Below are 18,471 nucleotides of genomic sequence, written 5' to 3' on the forward strand. Positions count from 1 at the left end.
CCCCCATGTTACCTTGTGTGCGTTAAAGTTACCACATATGATAATATTTGATCTTGTGATGCTAAAAATATTAATCAAATTATCAGTCGTAATAAGTCTCGATGCTTGCAGGTGTATGCTTATGATTGTTATAAATTTTTTTTGCGAGATATACTTTGCAGGCAACATATTCAGGAAAATCCGAACTGCTTGATTGAATAATGAGTGAGGGCAAATCTTTTCGAACGCAGAGCATTGCTCTGTCTCCAATGGACGTGACGATTTATAAGTATGTAATTAGAAATACGAAAATCATCACGTACGCCAGCCTCTTGTGCACAATCAGCAGCATACAAAATCAGCAAACAAATAAGCAGCATACAAAGCAGCAAAATCAGCAGATTTGGATCGAAGGCAATTAGCTTTCTACTGAAAAAAAATTTGTCGCAGTTTCACCCGAAAGGCAAAGCATCAATTGCGATAGCAAATTAGTAGAGAGCTATACGGAGTAAGGATAGTAGTTTAATCAGCTTTATACACTTGGACATGCAGCAGCCCTGGCAAGGCGCAGAACTGTTGTCGACGCCGTCGGCGTTTTGCCGTCACCGAACGCGCGCGGCGTTGGTGACGGCTGCCGGCGCCTCTGGGGGCGGCTCGAAGGTTTTCGACGAGATCAGAATGGGACACTGGTCAGGCAGCGTCGGAAATCTTACCCACCTTCTCGCCTCGCAACGTTTTTATATAAATACGCATTTGGTGCCGCAGCTAAACATCGCCTCCCCTGCTACTTCCTGGAGTAGAGGCAGGTTTTTCACCGATGCCACTGAGGTAATAGACACTGAGAAACTGCCGTCTCTGTTTACTTGGAACGTCTGAACTTTTTCCTTTGCCGCTGAGACAATTTCTGAGGAAACACGATTTGGATTCACTTGCCAAAAATTGTGTCCTTCTTCTGACGGTCGGAACACCACTGGGATTCCTTCACTTATTTTCTCTTTGTAGGTCACAGATGTGAAAGGTGCTTCATCACACTCAATGTCTTCGTAATCGCTTAGGTCATAGTTTGAAGTATTGTCGTTATCCTGATTGTGAGTTTCCTCGAGACGAGGTCTCTTGCTCTCACCTTCGCTGGGTTCCACCATGATCACCGGAGGCGGGCCATCAGCACCTTGATGTTCAAGGAGTAGCCATGCCGGTTTGATGATATCATTCGCATAATGTACGTTGGCAGAATCTTGGACGCGCTCCTGCGTTCCACTAATGTGCCTCAAAACACGCTGGCGGTCATAGGGCTCGTGCCGCCGTTCTCGGCTGCGTACCGCCGTAGTGGTTGGAGACACTCCGACGGAGAAGGTAATGAAGGCTTCGTACCTGGTTTCAATGGACTCGTAGGTCACTACACTTCTTCTCACTCAATTCCTGAGTAATGAAGTCCAGGCACAATGTAAAAAAATAGTAAAACTGGAGTAAAAGGCGAGCATCAACTAACAGGGCCAGCGCCTCGGAGAACTTCTTCTTCCAAGCGCGTCGGCTTTTATATATCACTCATCGAAGGTTCCAGCGCAATCGCTGGTGCCTGCATGCCTTCCGCAAACTACGACACAATTAGCGTAGCGCATAAAATCAGATTACATAAGGTTCAATGACAACAGACAATGGATAGAACCATCGATAACATTCGAGAAACTTCCGATACATGCAGGCGCGGCCTGTGGCGAGCGATAACGTTCAACATCTGTCAGCCGGGGAAAATCGGTCACCAGAGAAAGATAAACAAGTGCACGTGTAAATATGATTAAGTTTAGTAGTCACGTTGTAACATTCGCATTTTAATCTCCAATGGCGCATGGCACCATACTGAGTTACGTTACGCAAATCCTGCATGCATGGTAATGTTAATTTAACTTTTTTCTTAGGGCAACCGCTGTGGCTGTAGTTTCGCGTGCTCAGTTGCGGAATTCCGAAAAATAATGATACTTCGCTTTGTCTTCTCTGAAAAGTAATTTACGGCCCTTGTGAAGTATCAATATCTGTTCATGTTACAGGTCACCAGTTGGGTGATTATTTACAGAAAGTTATGCAAATCCAACGCGCAGGTTAGAATCTATGTGAAACGGTTATGTAAAAGCTTCACAAGCAAATGTGATCTGTACAGTTACGTTTAATTTCACGATATAAAACGTGTAATCATAAGCCATGTTTACGGTTATGCATGACACAGGTCCCAACCAGAGTTTTGGAGTGGAGCCCTTCATTCCATTCACACTCCATTCCGGAGGGTGAAACGTTGTGCCTTCCCACTCCTGGGGTGGCTGAGCTTGTTCATTCCATCCTCCAATTCCAGTAAATGAAACTTTGTGGGCGAGTGCAATTTTTTGATCGGAAAGCAGCCAAGCAACCTTAACATTACAATTCACTATGGGAGGATAGTGTTGTCACTGTAAGTAAGTCCAGAGGCGAGGAAACCGCTGAAGTCTGCCCTTTTCTGTTCCACATTTACTGGCCTAATAACGGGCACACTATTCTAGTACACCTATCTGATCGACTGTGATTGTACCTTCTGGATACTCGACAGTGTTCGTAAAAAACATGGCATGCTTTCGAAATCCCCATCGACTTGTGCGGGGTGCAACCGTTTACGACGTGCTCGGTCTTGCCCTGCATCTTTTTGTCATAGGTCAAGCATGCTTCTGCTAAATTGAATAATTATGCCAAATTAACCCCTTAACTAAACGTTATGTCTGTAACTAAAAGTTGGTGTCTTTAATTGTACTTCAACGCTGTTACGAGAAAACGTTGCCACGGCAGAGGTTGTCACCTATACGCGGATACTGAAAAAGCCGTATTGAAAAAAAAAGAGAAATGTAATAATTGGCTAAGTCTAGTTTAGCATAATTGGAAAATTTAGCTGATGTTTAATCTCGCCTAAAATCACAACTTAGAGCTTCTGGCCTATGTGCACATACCGCGCAGGTCTGTTCCCGAATTTCTAGCTCCCATTCCATTCACATTCCATCTTCCAGACTGGTGTGATCTTTTCCATTCCCACTCCATTCCGGGTGTCTGAATATGTTGAATGATTCCAGAATCATTCCTAATCTAGAGTTTCCAGGCCGCAACTCTGGTCGCAACTATGTCGTGCAATGTTTATGTTTATGTACTGCTGCACCCTTCACAAGCCGTGCTGAAATGCAAACAGCATTTCATGCTGATGAAAATAGCGAGATGTCGACGCATTGATTCCACAGTGGTGAAGGCGATTTGGTGTGGTGTGAGAGCTGTGTGGTGCTTTGTTTGTTTTGGTTCTTGCACACAGCAAGCATACCGTTCTGTGCAGCGCTTGCTGTACAACGCACCCATGGTAAGCCAGATGCCTGGCCGAGGAGCTGCATGTACCCGTTTGATAAAACCGGTGAGTGTCCCGCGGTGGGGATCGAACCACGCACATCCCGCAGAAAAATCGAAATGGAAAGCAATATTTTTTGCAGCTTGTTTGGGAAGTATCTAGCGTCTGTGATGTGGTCCTGCACAAAGGGTTGGGAATCAGAGACTACATTTTCTTAAGTTTTGCCTGGTTGCCCGGATGATCTCGTTTCGTTCTCGCAACGATGCACGGTTGTTCTCGTTTGAGTGCCCGGATAACGGCGCTGGCTTTTGGCTCAAGGTCACTTGAAGGTCGCCGACAACGGTAGCTAAAACATTTCATGCTTAAAAAAGCTTGGTAGATGCGTAACGGTTAAAGGAGGCGATAAAGGCGCTGGTTACCTGGAATCCTCATTTCCAGCTCAACATCGTCCTCCATGTGTTTGTCTTTAGGAAGTAGGAGCAGCTACCCAAAACAGACATACGTATACCTAAACCGGTAGCTGTTTTTGTGAACACCTTTCCAAATTGAGCCCCTTGTTTTCTTTTCACGCTACAAGAAGAGCGGAGCGAAATAGTGTGTAATGCAGATTGGCGGTGTTCTACGCACTCACTCCTAAAACGGAGGTAACAGCCTATCAGCTGGCCGCTTTCGTTTCACCTTGTACACTACAGGAAGCTGTTAAACCTCATTAAGAGCCCCTCTCGTATCCTACATATAGTAATCGTCCACTTACGCAATCGCTTTCACAAAACTATCCTGGCGTAAGGGCGTCTCTCCATAAGATGGCGCTCGAGCACCCGCCCTATTAGCTAGAAATCGGCGGGATAACGAGACAGCCTCCTCGCCAACGGCTAATAGCGGATGAAACTTACGTTAGACGGCTTTCGTGAATGCGGCCTCAGGTAACAACCTTATTGCCAGAATGAATGACTTAAAGCAATGTCTTATCCCTATCCGTTCCCTTTCGCTGGCTGAATGATCGAACTGGCTGACTTATTGAACGTATTGTATCGTTCGTAGGATGACATAAGGATCTGCCATGATTGACTTATTAAACAATAGTTCTAAACGAATATCACTAATTTCGTTATTTTTACACAATAATTACATTATTATTACATTAAAAATAACATTATGAATGTGTGCAGGAAGCACACTATAGGGCTGTTTAAACCATAGTATTGAATGTTCGAAGGTAGAAGTACAACAAGTGGAATGAACACAAAAAAAATTACGCCAGTTCCATGTTTGTGAAATCCAAAGAAACAGCAAAGCTCTGCAAGCGTATGTGTATAGCGTAGAGGGTATGACGTTCGCCTTCGAACCGTTAGTACCCGGGTTCAAATCCCGCCTCTTTCTCTTTCTTTCTCTCTGTCTCTTTCTTTTCCTGTCTCTCTCTCGTTCTCATTTTCTCTTTCTCTCGCCCATATGTTGTGGTAAGATTGTCGGTACAACGCGGTCATATGGTTCCCATAAATGCATGTTCTGCAAGCATGGGTGGTTATGACGCTCGCCTTCGGACCGTGGGTACCCGGATTCAAATCTCACCTCGCGAAGAAAGTTTATTTTGTTTTATTTATTCTTTATTTCCTCTCTCCACTTCGCTCGAAACTGCGAACACCATCGCTCCTTAGGGATCAACCTCGACCTTAAACAGCTCCGCTGTTAAAAGCCGTAAAGCAGTTATCGGTACTACCAAATTAAGTCGAATAACCCATATCAATCAGTCGGCGAACTTATGCGTCGCATAATCAGGATATATGCTGAGTAGCCCCTGACCCTCTATTGGCACGCTTACCTTAGATTTGTCGTGTTTCTCAAGTAGCGAAATAAACTTCTCGGTAAACAAGTGAGTAGCGTAAGTTCCGTTTTCTCCCCACTCCGGTGTCTCGTTGTCCCTCAGGTCGAGACCGACGTGTTCCTGCAAAATAAAGTGTAAGAGGCCATGTCCTCATTGCCGTTTCTATGAATGGCTGCTTCTGCAATGAACTCTGATGCAACTTTTGCTCGCGTGCGCAGGAGACTAGTAAACAAGAAAGCTTGTTATGAAAAATAAAAGCCTCTATTGTCATTATAGGTTTCGTTGAATATGGTCATTAGGCATACTTATGCAAATATATATATATATATATATATATATATATATATATAGAAAAGGCGGACTATAGCAAGTCGCCTTCTGGTTTTCGGCGACGCAAACGATGAAGTTGTGGCCGCAATCGTAGCTCCTCATTTGCATTGCAAATAGCATGCAGTCACTTTTACGACCTTCTCCATGGCCATGTCTGGAGTTCCGAGAATCGGCTTCCGGCGTTGCGTTCTAAAAGACCACGCCCTTTTACTTCTTGTTTTCATAAGCTTCTGCTGGCGTCTCCAGTTGTTGCTTATGTTTTCAAAAAGTAAAAAAAATGAAATTTTCTGCCTTACTTGCGCTAATTCGTTTTCGCCTTGGAGGCTAGAAATTGACTCATAAGAGTAGCTTAGTAAGGTGAAAGATTGGCTCAGTTGGTTTTGCATGGTGAAGTTAAAGCAGCATGAACTAAATTTTATACACAAAGAAAGGGGCACGCGAGGACGCGAAGCGTTAATTTTCAACTATCGGTTTTTGTTTATTGGGTGGATTTTTATACACACACGAAAAGAAAATTCGGAAAACAAAATAGAGAACAAAACCACGAAACCATCTAGGTTTGCATGCCTGTGATATATAAAAAGAATAATTATTTTGCTGACAATGAAACAGAAAGGCTACTTACACAATCGCTGAGGCAGCGCGCATAGCGCTAGAAGGTAATTTTCTTAGTAGGCAGTCTGTTGCATTGCGAGCAAGGTAAATATTCTTTTTAGAAAGCAAAAGCATGCGCACCTAGATGGTTTCGTGGTTTTGTTCTCTGTTTTGCTTTCCGAATGTTCCCTTCCTGTGAGTATCAGGGCAATAAGCAAAAGCCGATAGGCGGAAGTAAGCACTTGTCCACTTGTGTCTCTTTCTTTGTTTATATGTTTTAAGTTCGCGTTCCTATATCCTCATTATAGAAGTAGCTTCGCTGTGTATTCAACACCTGAGCTTTCGGAAGCTGTTTTTTCTTCTCCGTTTTGGAGAGTATACATGGCGTCGTCTATACTCACCAAGCCGCCAGACGTATGGTCGTAGTAGTCCGCTTTGCCGGTGTAATAACCGTAGAAACTGTCAAAACCACGTCTCAAAGGCGTATAGTCTGTTTTAAAGAAACCAACGTGCCACTGGGAAATAGAGAAATAAGAAAAATCAATGAAATTGCATGAGAGGGTCGGGCAGCTGTGCACATCAGGAATGTGACCAAGTTTTTTAGGGAAAAACAGCAACAATAAACACAGTGTGAAACATCGCTTGATCTTCTATTGAACTCGTAGACTTGTGAAATGAGCCTACATACATACGTGTGTTTCTGCGAAGACATATAGCAATTTTTAAAGATCATCTGTGGCAAATAGCACCATTGTAGTCCCTGAGCTGGATAACTCAAAGGGGTGGAGATTATTTTAACGAGAAATTGAAATGCACAATTAAGTACAATTACTCAAATTCACTCATTTAGTATTTAAACGATTACCTTACATACATAAATAAGGCCCTTTGCAAATTGTAGTCGGGGAGTTCGCAACGTGGATCCACTTGGAACAAATTCTCTGGATGACACCAGTTCTGAGATAATAATTCCCAAACTTGGCAAAGAAATACATTGGTGATCCAGTTTTATTTTGTGCTTCAATGCACGAAACAGCATTTTAGTTAAAAAGTAAGTTGAATGACCGTGCATTTTTACCGTAAGTTTCATGGCACATATCTCGAAAATGGTGTTATCCACATAATTATTTTCGAGTCGCTATTGTCATGCCGTCTCACCAGGATACAATTTGTAAAGTGCAAAATGAGCCGCAAGGTAATTAGTTAGAAAACTAAATTAGTGAACTCTAGTAGTTAGTGAATCATGCATTGTAATTTCTAGTACAAATAATGTGCGCCCCTTTGAGTAATCCAGCTCAAGAAGTAGAATTGTGTTATCTGCCACATGTGATCTTTAAAAATTGCTGATAGTCTTCTTAGAAGCACTCAGTATAGTAAGTATACATATAATTTCTAAGCCAAAGGTTAAGAGGTTAAAGCCAGAAGTTAAAGTGTGTTCTGTGTCCCATATTTTGTAGGGATGTAGGCGACTACTAGCCGTCTAATATTTTCGGCCCCTACTTACACAAAAATGCTCTTACGCTAGAACTGTTAGTAAGAGCAGCTGCTAGCCGATCACGACGTTGGAAATATCAGCAAAAGCAGCCGGCCATTGGTAAAGAACATTTACGAACGAAAAGCTTTGCGAGTTCGACCACTGGTTTTTGTGGCGATGACGTCAGCAGGGATTTCATTGTAATGTGCATACGTGGACAATAGTAAACCTGCATAGTCGAGCTGTTTCTTTGCCTTGAACTCCTTCGCGGGAAATCTTTTGTAGAACAGTGGCCGCATTTAGGCCGCACTACTGGACTGGTATAATGTAAGAATTTCTTTCACTCAATTCTAATCTTTTTTTACCATCCACAGTTCACGGCTGATAGGTGTCATTGATAACGTAGGTGGAGGGCGGCTCGAACCACTGACGAAGCGCGCAGAGGAGTAGCAATTGTAATAGATTCACTACATTATTCCGGACCTCTTCTCAAATTTTTTTCCTTTTACAAAATAGTGACGTGCAGAAGAAGAAAGAAGAGACCATTCTCTTCTGACATCTTTAGGTGGGGTTGTTGGTGAATAATACTGCACATTTTCCGCACCTACGAACGACAAGAAATAACGCTCTAACGGCAACGTACGTCTGTGTGTGGCCTGAATTTTCATTGTACACTATTGTTTTTACTAAACGCGTCACCTTTAAAATGGTCACCGAGGGTAAAATTACCTTATAATGCGACCTGCTTAACCGCAGACCGCTTCATAAGAGCAGATTTGATTTGTGCAGCTTACCTGATATGAAAGCAATTCACCTCCCCAACCATCCCTTCCACAAAATATTATCGCGTTTACATTTGGTGTTGTCATTTTCACACCTTGGTTACTTCACTCTTTTAGCGAAAGATTTCACTTTTTATCGATATTCTTTTATCGAAAGTCCAAGTTATCTCGCATCTCTTGTGTTTGTCGCGTGGTTAAACGGGCTGAACTGGTTCCCACCAATTGACTGTCTTAAAGTTCCATCTAATTGAATCCTGTAAAAGGTGAGGCTGTACGTAAAATTTTGAGAAAGGAGTAGGTGGCAAATGCACAACAATAATTCAAAGACCTCCTTGGCCAGGAAAGCTTTAGGAAAGTTACCCAGCGGAATGGGGACAGTTGGCGCGATGGCAGTCATCAGTCCCAAAAATAATGTCAATGAAAAGCATGTGAACGTACCGTTGATACACGTGTGCCATACCTAAGTTGCTTCTCGAGACGATCGGTACGTGTAACGCCCCTACTATAGGCTTGTTGTGATTTCCATAGTATGTGGGAACTTGCTTGGTTAAATAATTGATTCACTTTAATGTCCCTAAGCAACACAGCGACTATTAGAGATGCCCAGTGCAAAACTCGGGATTATTTTGAGTTTCTCACCATAACACGTAGAGGGTAATCTGGCGCCACCATCTATGGAAGTTTCTTAAGAGGCGATGCGCCGTCATGGGAATGACGGGAAATTTGTCTGCGAGGCTTGTGTTGGCTAGTGTTGAACGAGGCTTTGTCGAAAACGTGGGTATGGCTGCACAAATAATGTGCTCTTATAATGAAATCTACATAAAAGGCTTTCATTCTCGCATATTACATCTCTCCATAAAGTTTTTTCACCTACAATGCCGAATTAAGCAAACAGAAGCAAGAACAGACAATAAGTTGTTCCAAAGCGAGCGAGAATCTTGTCGTCTGTCCTCCAAATTTAGCGGACAGCTGATACTTTTTACGCTTCATATAATTGTACATTCAATAATAAGTCCTCAAAACTATACTAAACATATTTTGGTGTAATAATAAAGCTAAAACTGGTTTTTATGTGGTGTTTCAGCAGGCAATGAGTCATTGTGACAGACGGAACGCCGCTAGCCAGGCACGTCTTCAAGGCTTTGCGGCTCTCCGAGAACGATGCCAATCCGAAGTCACAATATACCGGTATTCCCAAGCATATCACAGCGCAGCAGCGCCAGATTTTCCTCTAGGTAATATAGTGAGAAACTTATTTTGACCATCTGGAGCTCTATAACATGTCCCAAAAGCACGATACACGAGCTTTCATGCACTCCACGTTCATCGGTAAGCAGCGGCTGTGGCCTGGAATCGAAGCCGCAGCCTTGTCTTCAGCTGATGAACGCCATATTCACTAAGCCACCACGGTGGATCGTGCTTCAGAAACAACCTCTTGAAATGTATCAGTTATAAATTGCATGTGTATGTTACAGCCCTTACGCATGTATTTCATAACCAGGTTGTTCAACAAAATCTAACAAAGACGGCCTGTCAGCCATCTACTCGTAGGAAACGGACGGTTTTCCGCAATAAAGTCGTCTACGACTACTATTCATTCGGCTTTCACTCATATGAGAATCGAGGTGTTTGAAAGCTTAAGCGTATATATGCCCACCTCAGTGGTCATCATATTATGCCTCCAGCGCCCCCAGAATGCCTACGTAAAACAATTTGATTTGTGTTCTTGCATTATTTGATCTACGTGTAGGCCCACAAGTCTCTCAAATATTATATGTTTACCATGATATTTTTTCAAATTTAGCGCATAAACATGTGAAAAAATATGCACCACTATTTTCTTCTTACCGTAAATTATGGTACACAGCCCAATTTGTTGAATGATCTTACTTTGCCGATCATATGTACTTCGTAGCCCAAGTCTTTGAAATGTTCAGGGATAAGCTTCAAATTGAGTGGAAGTCCCCATGGCTCTGAGTTTCCGATGATGCCCGATTGCATTCCTGCGAGAAATAGAAATAATCCATGAAGCGAAGGCCTGCATGTCTTATACATGCAGATAATGATAAATGTTCGAACAAGTACTATTTCTTTTTGTTTGAACGAAGCGACCGACACAATATATAACTGAGATTTGCGCAACCATTCCTTGCATCTTCAGCAATGAATATGAAGCCCTTTTGATGTGAATTTTGTCCGATTCTGTAGTGTCAGAAAATACCGCGAAATAACACGATGAACAAATTTGAACATCGAGGTGTATGCTCAAAGAAAAATAAATCAAAGCACATTTTCTGTAACAATGGCGAAATGTGGTCCATGCGGCGTTCTAGATTTGGCGCTGGCATCCTCGGACTCAGCATTTTAAAACATGTGGATGGCGTATTTAGAACGACTAACATTTCTCACGACAGGCCAAGTGAAAACCTCCGCCATCACAGAGACAACGCATCCACTGAAGCACTCCGTGCAAACTGTGTGCTTCCTCGTTACCGAAGCCTCGACGTCTTGCGCATACAAGCGTGACGTTTCAGGTACCGCGGCTCTAGTGCATTACGGCCTCGTGGTGCTGTTGACCTTACAATGCAATTAAGTTTGACCGCAATGTCAAGCTTGGTTGGGTAGCATTGCGTGAGCGGGCCCGATAAGTCTTCACGTGCCCAGAGATCCTCCATGCAGGCTAGAAACAACAGAATACGCACAGTGGCGCACACGCACAGAGCCGTAGTTCTTCGGCGAGCTCCATCACCACTCACGTTATGCCCGAAGAGTGGGTGCTATTTCTTTCCGGCTTTATTTGAACGTTCTGTATTATTCCTAATCCCAACCTTTTTGTTTGTACCACGAATATAAGCTTGCAAAAAACTATCAAATAGTCGTGGCGATATGGCTTCTTCACTGCACATCTTTGTACAGATGCAATGCAAGCGTTCACATTTATTTTTAGGGGGATTGGCTGATAAATGGTTTCGCTTAAGTACCAAGCAATAGGCGCACGAATTGTTCTCGTTGCAGGAATAACCTTGAACCACCGAAAATGAATCAGACCCAATTGACGTTATGCAACACCCAATTTAAGAACAATAAGCTTACAGTTGTGACCCCGTCTGCTCGTACTGAACATCTATTAGTACAGTGTGCGAGAAAGGGGGAGATTGTGTCATGCTTCAAGATAGCAAAGCAGCACGGCAACATGACTGCGCCTCCCCCCCCCCCCATGACACTGTAATGTTTCGTGATAGAGGCGTTTGTTTCATGCTCTTTGCGTTGTCGCCATCAAACTCTTTGGTATACTCTCTGTTGGTTCAATAAATAATTTAAGTATAACGTATTGTCAGGTTCTCAATTACGCTGTCATGTGTCTACTGCTCTACAGCAAACAAACACAGCCACGGCTAACCTTCACCTATGAAATCTGCACAGCTACTAGCGTTAAATTCCCGTAGATGTGACTTCCAATAAAGCATCATGGGTTCTCACCTGTTCTGATTGGATACAATCCAGAAAGTAGCGCGGCCCTTGAAGGAGTGCACAGTTGCATGGTGTAATAGTTGTGAAGAATGATACCCTCTGAAGCAAGGACATCGAGGTTGGGCGTTGAAATTTGGTTTGAGCCATGGAAGCTGACGTCGTTCCAGCCCTGTGCGTTGTTACAATTGCAATTTGTCAACTCTGACCTATTCAACAGGCACATTTATTTTCAATGCTGGACGCGTTGCATGGAACGCTTCCATTAGAAGTCCGCAAATGCTCAGCTCTCAGGACATGCAGAATAGACAGACCAGGCTAGAAAACGCCGCACAGTTCATCGAGCAGCATGAACGCAGTGAGTGGGCTACTAATACACTCAATAGGGCGCAATTAACTCTCCGGTACAAGTGAAAGTCAACCATTAAGTGCAACGCATCGCTCAGCCGCTATTTTAGGTATGAGTATTTTTTTTCTGTCAGAATAATGCAATAATATTTTCACATTTATCAACGTCAAACCAATTGTGATCGCTGAACCCAATCCATCGATTAAAGTAGTCTGCAAAAGCACGAACGCAGAGCATCGTTGTTAACGCGACAGCGTTAAGGGCCTCATGTCGCATAAAATCCGGCGTTGGCGTGGGCGTTGGGGCCGGCGTCCGCGGCCTGAACGCCCACATCGATAGATCGATAGATAGATGAATAGATAGATAGATAGATAGATAGATCTATCTATCTATCTATCTATCTATCTATCTATCTATCTATCTATCTATCTATCTATCTATCTATCTATCTATCTAGCTGCCTACGACTTTGTGCTCTCATGGTCGTTTCGTTAACTTGGTATGTACCAAAATTGGCATACTATGACAAGAGTATATGACGAAAATAAATGATAACATGAATGTCATGACATGCGTGTCATGTAGGTCATGAAACAGCCGCCTACGTCTTGGTGCTCTCATGGTCGTTTCGTTAACTTGGTAGGTACCAAAATTGGCATACCATGACATGAGTGTATGACGAACATAACTAATAGGTTATGACATACATGTCATGACATGCGTGTCATGTAGGTCATGACAATAACCCAGCGAAAAACATTAACACTAAAAAAAATGAAATGGGTTCGGACGTGGATACTAAATGAAGGAAACCAAAGGATGGTGGTAGAAGTCATAGTGATGCGCATGACTCAGAAAAAACGTCAATGACTCAGCGAAAAAAGAATAACACTCAAATTCCACTGAAATGTGTTTTGACGCAGGTACTAAGGGAAGGAAAAAAAACATTAACACTGAAAAAACCGAAATAGGTTCGGACGTGCGTAGTAAGTGAATGAAATACTAAAGGATGGTGGTAGAAGCCATAGTCATGAGCTTGACTAAGGCTTTCACCTTAAGGTCTCTTAGGTCTAAAGGCTAAAGGGACTCCTCAGGACTCATGACATGAATGTGATGGCATGCGTGTCATGTTGGTCATGAAAGAGCCGCCTACGTCTTGGTGCTCTCATGGTCGTTTCGTTAACTTGGTAGGCTCCCCGCGCACTGCTTCGCATAACATCGATTCGCAGAGGGCGTGGGATCTGCCGCATTTTTTATGTATATGTATAACCCATGCCTTCTTATATGAAGTGCGATATATGCGGGTATATTGCCACACCATTCTATCACTAATGTTGCTCATACCTTGTCTCACGTTCTTGACAAAGCTATTCCTCAGAATTTTGAGAATGACAATCCACAAACAGATGTCATAAAACAAAACACACACCCACAGCGCACGCGTTTTATGTTAAATCTTCTCAGACTGAAATATTAAAAGTACGAAACAAACACGGAAACTTAAAAATGATGCAATTTCTTTGGCGTGGTTGCGCATCATCTACGGGATCGGCCCACGCAAGAAAGCTCGCCTACGTGCATAGCGTTCGCCGCCACTGTTTGCCAGTAAGCATTACGGTTGCATAAGCTGCATGCACTCGTCCGGGACCGTGAGCAGCACTCAGGGATCTTTGAATGGTATCGCGTCCCACTCTTAAAAGTGAAGCTTAAACGTCCTCCAATTTTTCCTTTGTATTAACGACAAAATGTCAACCACAAGCCCCCCATTCGAGACAGTTTTGAGGTTAGCTTCTGTCATTTCCAGATTCCTGCTACAGAGCAGTCAGTGGTTGCACATGAAATAAGAGAGAGAGAGAGAGATCAACTTTGATAGGAGAAAGGTGGAGAAGTCGGCCTGAGCGATGCGACTGACCTGCTACGGCTGCATAGGGTGATGGGGTGAGGAAATGGACAGAGACAGGGTTGGAAGATGAAGATGGTATGTCGAAGATGATGATGGTAGCGGCAGCAAAGTTCTACTGTTTTTTGTGCAGTGCGCATGTGCATACTTCCTGGCACATCCATTTTGGTAGGGAAAAGTAAAGGCTACCAGAGCAAAGCCAGGGCCGCGATTTTGTAGCGATGCCTTCCGCTCGATTATATGCCACTCTTATCATCCACCGTTCACAGCCGTCTGATCACTTTGATAACGCGGGCGCAACGTCGCTCTGACCAATGACAAAGCGCGAAAAGTGCGAAAAGGAATATTACCGGAGAAGGAATCGCTACAAAATCGCGGCCCAGGAGACCGTCTATAAAAAGCATTATTCCCACAGCTCCTCCCGCCAAAAGCGCAGTTGAGCGAGATAGCAACTGTATTTAAGTGCATTCATATTAAAGTGTGCGAGATATTTTGGTGGAAGCGCAGGACAGCTTTTTTTCACAGAGCTGGCTCGTAGAGCTTGCAACTTCAGGCCTGGGTGTCCGGTTCTTGAGCGAGCAGATTCCCTTGGCGCGCAGCCTTATGCAGCGAGTGCTAAAACGTCACAGTAGACTGTCAAGAACTGATGTCTAAGAAATTCAGCAACCGTACACTGCGTAACTGCATGTCAAAGCGTGGAAAGATTTGCAAGCGTTTCTTGGCTAAAACACTTTATCGCTGTTTTTATTCTTTGAAATTTCTAAAGCTTTGCCGCATATAACGCTAAACCTAACAGCCGCAACATGACTTTACTTGCAAAAGTTAGCCCGGAGGAAATAAGAAACAAAAATTTAGCGCGTTAAAAATGGCGCTCGATAAAGTTATCTCTTCATTTTCTCTCGTGTTCCGGAATTTCATTCGGGACATCAATTACCACTTTCGGTGCTTCATTGTTGTATATTGTTTTCACCAGATGTGATTCCTTGCTCTCGATCTTCGAATGTGAAGTACTTTAAATCTCCCTGCCTACATTGCATCTGGTATAGAAAACTATATAGGTTGTCAAGACGCACATATGGCTTTCTATGTATCCCCTGTAAAACGACGTCTGCCGGCACCACCCGAGACATCTTGGCGTAAATTCAAGGCCAGTGCGTCCAATTATTGAGTATTTTTAGCACTTAAGATGTTATTTCGTAAGATTCAGTTCTTCACATTCGTCGTTGTCAACGGCACGACAGAGCTGGTCAGTTGCTAGCCGTTTCACTTCGCCACGTTCAAGGCAGCGTAGGCACGCTTCCAAACCCATTATCATGGGAGTGGTTCGCAGCGTTAAATGGCACTATACAAGGCTTACCCCCTGGTAAGAACTAGGACAAGGTATGAATTTAGGATGAGCAAAAAGCATGCAGCCACAACGCTCTTATGTATATAAGGTGCCGAAATATTCCGTTAGACCTCGGTGACGAAGGAGAAGCATTTTTATATTGCTGACGTAAAAACACCGACAGCTTCATTGAAAGTGTAACAGTGAGAAAAGCGGGTGCGTTTTAATAACTTGAACTTGTTGAGCTTGAACAAAGTTCTTATTCCTAAACTTGAGCAAGTGCAAATGCTTTATGTTCAACATTGTAAAACATTTTTGAAGCAGCGGAAAATGGCTATCCTAACGCACGAGCGCTTACGAAAACGCTCAAATGCAACCAAGCACGAACACGGAACAACAAACAACACGGAAACGCGCAAGCACGGAGGCACGCACATATCTACGTAGAAGGACCAAGCCGATACAGAAAACCTACAGTGTCCGAAACCTGCTGTGCAGCAGCAATTAGCCCTTACGGAATGGAAAAGTGCTTGAGAACTTACTGCAGAAGTCTCCCCACAAGCAGTGTTTCGAGCGAGCCGCATACGCTATCCTCTGCAAATATTTAAAGCAACACTTTCATTGCCTCTGTCCCCCCTCTGTGGGCATTGGCTGCTGCTGTATTGACGAATAGACAACTCAAGCCCCTAGGTGTGTGCCACTGGATATGTGTCCCCCATTAGACAACTTGCTGTTGCTTGCTTTCTTGCCGTCTAGATGACAATTGTGTCCTTTGTGTTTTTGGCACTGGGTATGTGCAACTGGGTCTTTGCTACTGGCTACTCGCCCATTCTCGGCCAGTCACGTACAATGGGACACAACAGGTATAGAAGCCTTAAATGTATTCAGATATGTATCGTGCTTCTCTGCGCGTACACTTTTCACCAACATTCTTTCCGAGACGAGCATCATACATCGCCTTCGTCCTTGGGACACAGACTGCTATAGCTTAACGTCTACAGCCGACGACGTTGCGCTAAAGTCCCTATATAAGAAAAGTACCGCCATCTACTCTTTCCTCCGCCGCCTCCTCTCTTAAAGGCTTTTTTCTTTACTTTTTGCTTGCGAAAGCCAAGACGATGGTGGCGCACCTAGAAAGTCTACGTTGAAGCTTTCAGGCCGGGCGCGCGCCGCCGCCGCCGCCGGCGACTGCGGCTGCGCAGAGGACTTTCAACATGACTCTGAGGCGAAAAAAAAAATATATATATATAAAGAAGTGAAAAGCGCGCGCTATCATCGTCCAATCGAAGATACAAGAGAGAGAGAAGCGGCTTTATCAAAGGATGGCGGTACTTATATAGGGACTTTACGTTACGCTCGTGTTATCCGCTGCTGCGACTACCTCGCTAACTAAAAAAAAAAAAAAAAACTATCGACCACTTAGATTCAAACATCAAGTTCGATCTGCGTTTTTTTAACAGCTTCGCTGTTTAAGCTATCTGTAAAACCGTGCTCGTCCACCGAAAAAACATCGCCGCGCGATGAATCACCTAGGTTGCCTAGCAACCACCTCGCGGAGCGGCGTGTGCTTCGCCTCATCTCCGTGCCGTGCACATGTTGCCTTGACATAGGTCGTTAACGAGAGGGAGAGAGAGAGGTGTTTATTATACATAAGGAAGAGACGCTTAATTCTGCAGCCCATAAGGGAGCACGGCGCAGCGTCGTAGGGGATAGGGGGAGTAGGAGGTAAAGAAAAAGAGCAGAGAGATAGTTCAGGGGGCTCGTCCGCACATGGGTAGGCAGCAGAGGCGGCAGGGACCGGCAAGGGCAGGTACGCTCAGCGGTATGCTGCTATCCCACTCGCCTCCACGAACTCCACGAGGCTGTGTAACGAGGGGAAGGAGAGCATGCGCGCGGCACGCGCAATGCTCGGGAGAGAGAAAGAGAAAATGAGAGTGAGATACAGAGAGAGAGAAAGAAATTGTAGCAGCACCAACGAGGCAACGCGCAGAGCTGCTGTCGACGCCTTCCGCGTTTCCCAGTTTCCCCGCGTTCGCGCCGACCGCGCGCTGTGTCGGTGACTGCAGCAGGTGCCTTTGGTGGCGGCTCGGCAGGTTTCGATCAGCCACACCCCGGCAAGTGTGAAGGCGCAGCTTGGCCGTGACGTCACCGGGGAGATAAAGCTCGGAGCCGGCGCGACGGCGGCACAACTCTCGTTGACTCTGTGGCGAGTACAGGTATCCATGACATGGGACGACCAAAGAAGATCCGGACACCCAAACATGAAGCCGCTCATCTTGAAGCCCGTCGCGCGGCCAAGCGAGAATCTGTGCTTCGGCGGCGAGCCGATTCGGAATACCGTGCCTAGCAGCACTTGGCATTTCCTAGCAAAACTTAGCCAAGCCTAGTAAGACCTGGAAGAAGCTAGGTCGATCACCAGATCCGCTGCTTAATCCAGCCTTGCACCATTAGTGCAAGCCGCCCACGTTTTTATGACTGTAAATGCAAGTTCTAGGTTAAGTAAATAAGTAAAAAATATGTTTATAAAACCCGAATAATTGTTGTTTCATGTAGCATGTGCATGAAGCAAAACAGGAAATAAAAAAACAATTGCAATCCACAGTTATGGCTTGCCGGTATATGAAACTATGTTAGTGTAAAGTTGACTAAAAACAACAGGTGCCTTTTCTACGACCCGCAAAACCCTCTGGACCTTATTGTTGTGACAAGCTACAGGCTGTAGCACAAAACAAATACATATATCCAGCTATCTCAATCAGTCAGTTTATGATTTATACTCTAAAATGCCTAAGAATCGCTATAGCATTACTGTAAAGCAAATAATCTATTTCGTCATTTACACCAAGCTGCTAAAATTGAAGAAAAAAAAAACACAAAAAAAACATACTGCTGGAACCGTCGAGTATTTCAAGTCAGAAAGACACTCGAAGCGTTTTTTAAGGACTATGTTGCAGAAGATGCTTATTTTCGGCCCTGCTACAGGCAAATTATTGTGTGCGAAAAGTAGTACTCAGTAGCAGATTCGATGAGTACGTGGGTGGGGAAAGAAAGCTCGGACATTACCCTGCGGTGTCCCTAAAAAGTGGTAGTGTTTGTTTCG

At 44.1% G+C, this 18,471-nt stretch overlaps 1 protein-coding gene across 2 annotated transcripts in view; it reads right to left on the bottom strand.

Moving 5' to 3' along the window:
* The window catches only part of LOC119442426 (arylsulfatase B-like), a 36,354-nt gene that overhangs the window by 15,811 nt on the left and 2,072 nt on the right, over positions 1-18,471 (bottom strand). For both annotated transcript variants that reach the window (XM_037707302.2, XM_037707305.2), the window contains exons 2-5: positions 11,808-11,967; positions 10,218-10,330; positions 6,473-6,586; positions 5,145-5,267 (exon numbers count right to left, since the gene is read on the bottom strand). In XM_037707302.2, coding sequence (XP_037563230.1) covers positions 5,145-5,267; positions 6,473-6,586; positions 10,218-10,330; positions 11,808-11,967 — 510 coding nt within the window. The remainder of the gene's footprint in view (positions 1-5,144; positions 5,268-6,472; positions 6,587-10,217; positions 10,331-11,807; positions 11,968-18,471) is intronic.

The sequence above is a fragment of the Dermacentor silvarum genome, chromosome 2 (genome assembly GCF_013339745.2).
Source record: "Dermacentor silvarum isolate Dsil-2018 chromosome 2, BIME_Dsil_1.4, whole genome shotgun sequence".
Classification (NCBI taxonomy): Eukaryota; Metazoa; Arthropoda; class Arachnida; order Ixodida; family Ixodidae; genus Dermacentor; species Dermacentor silvarum.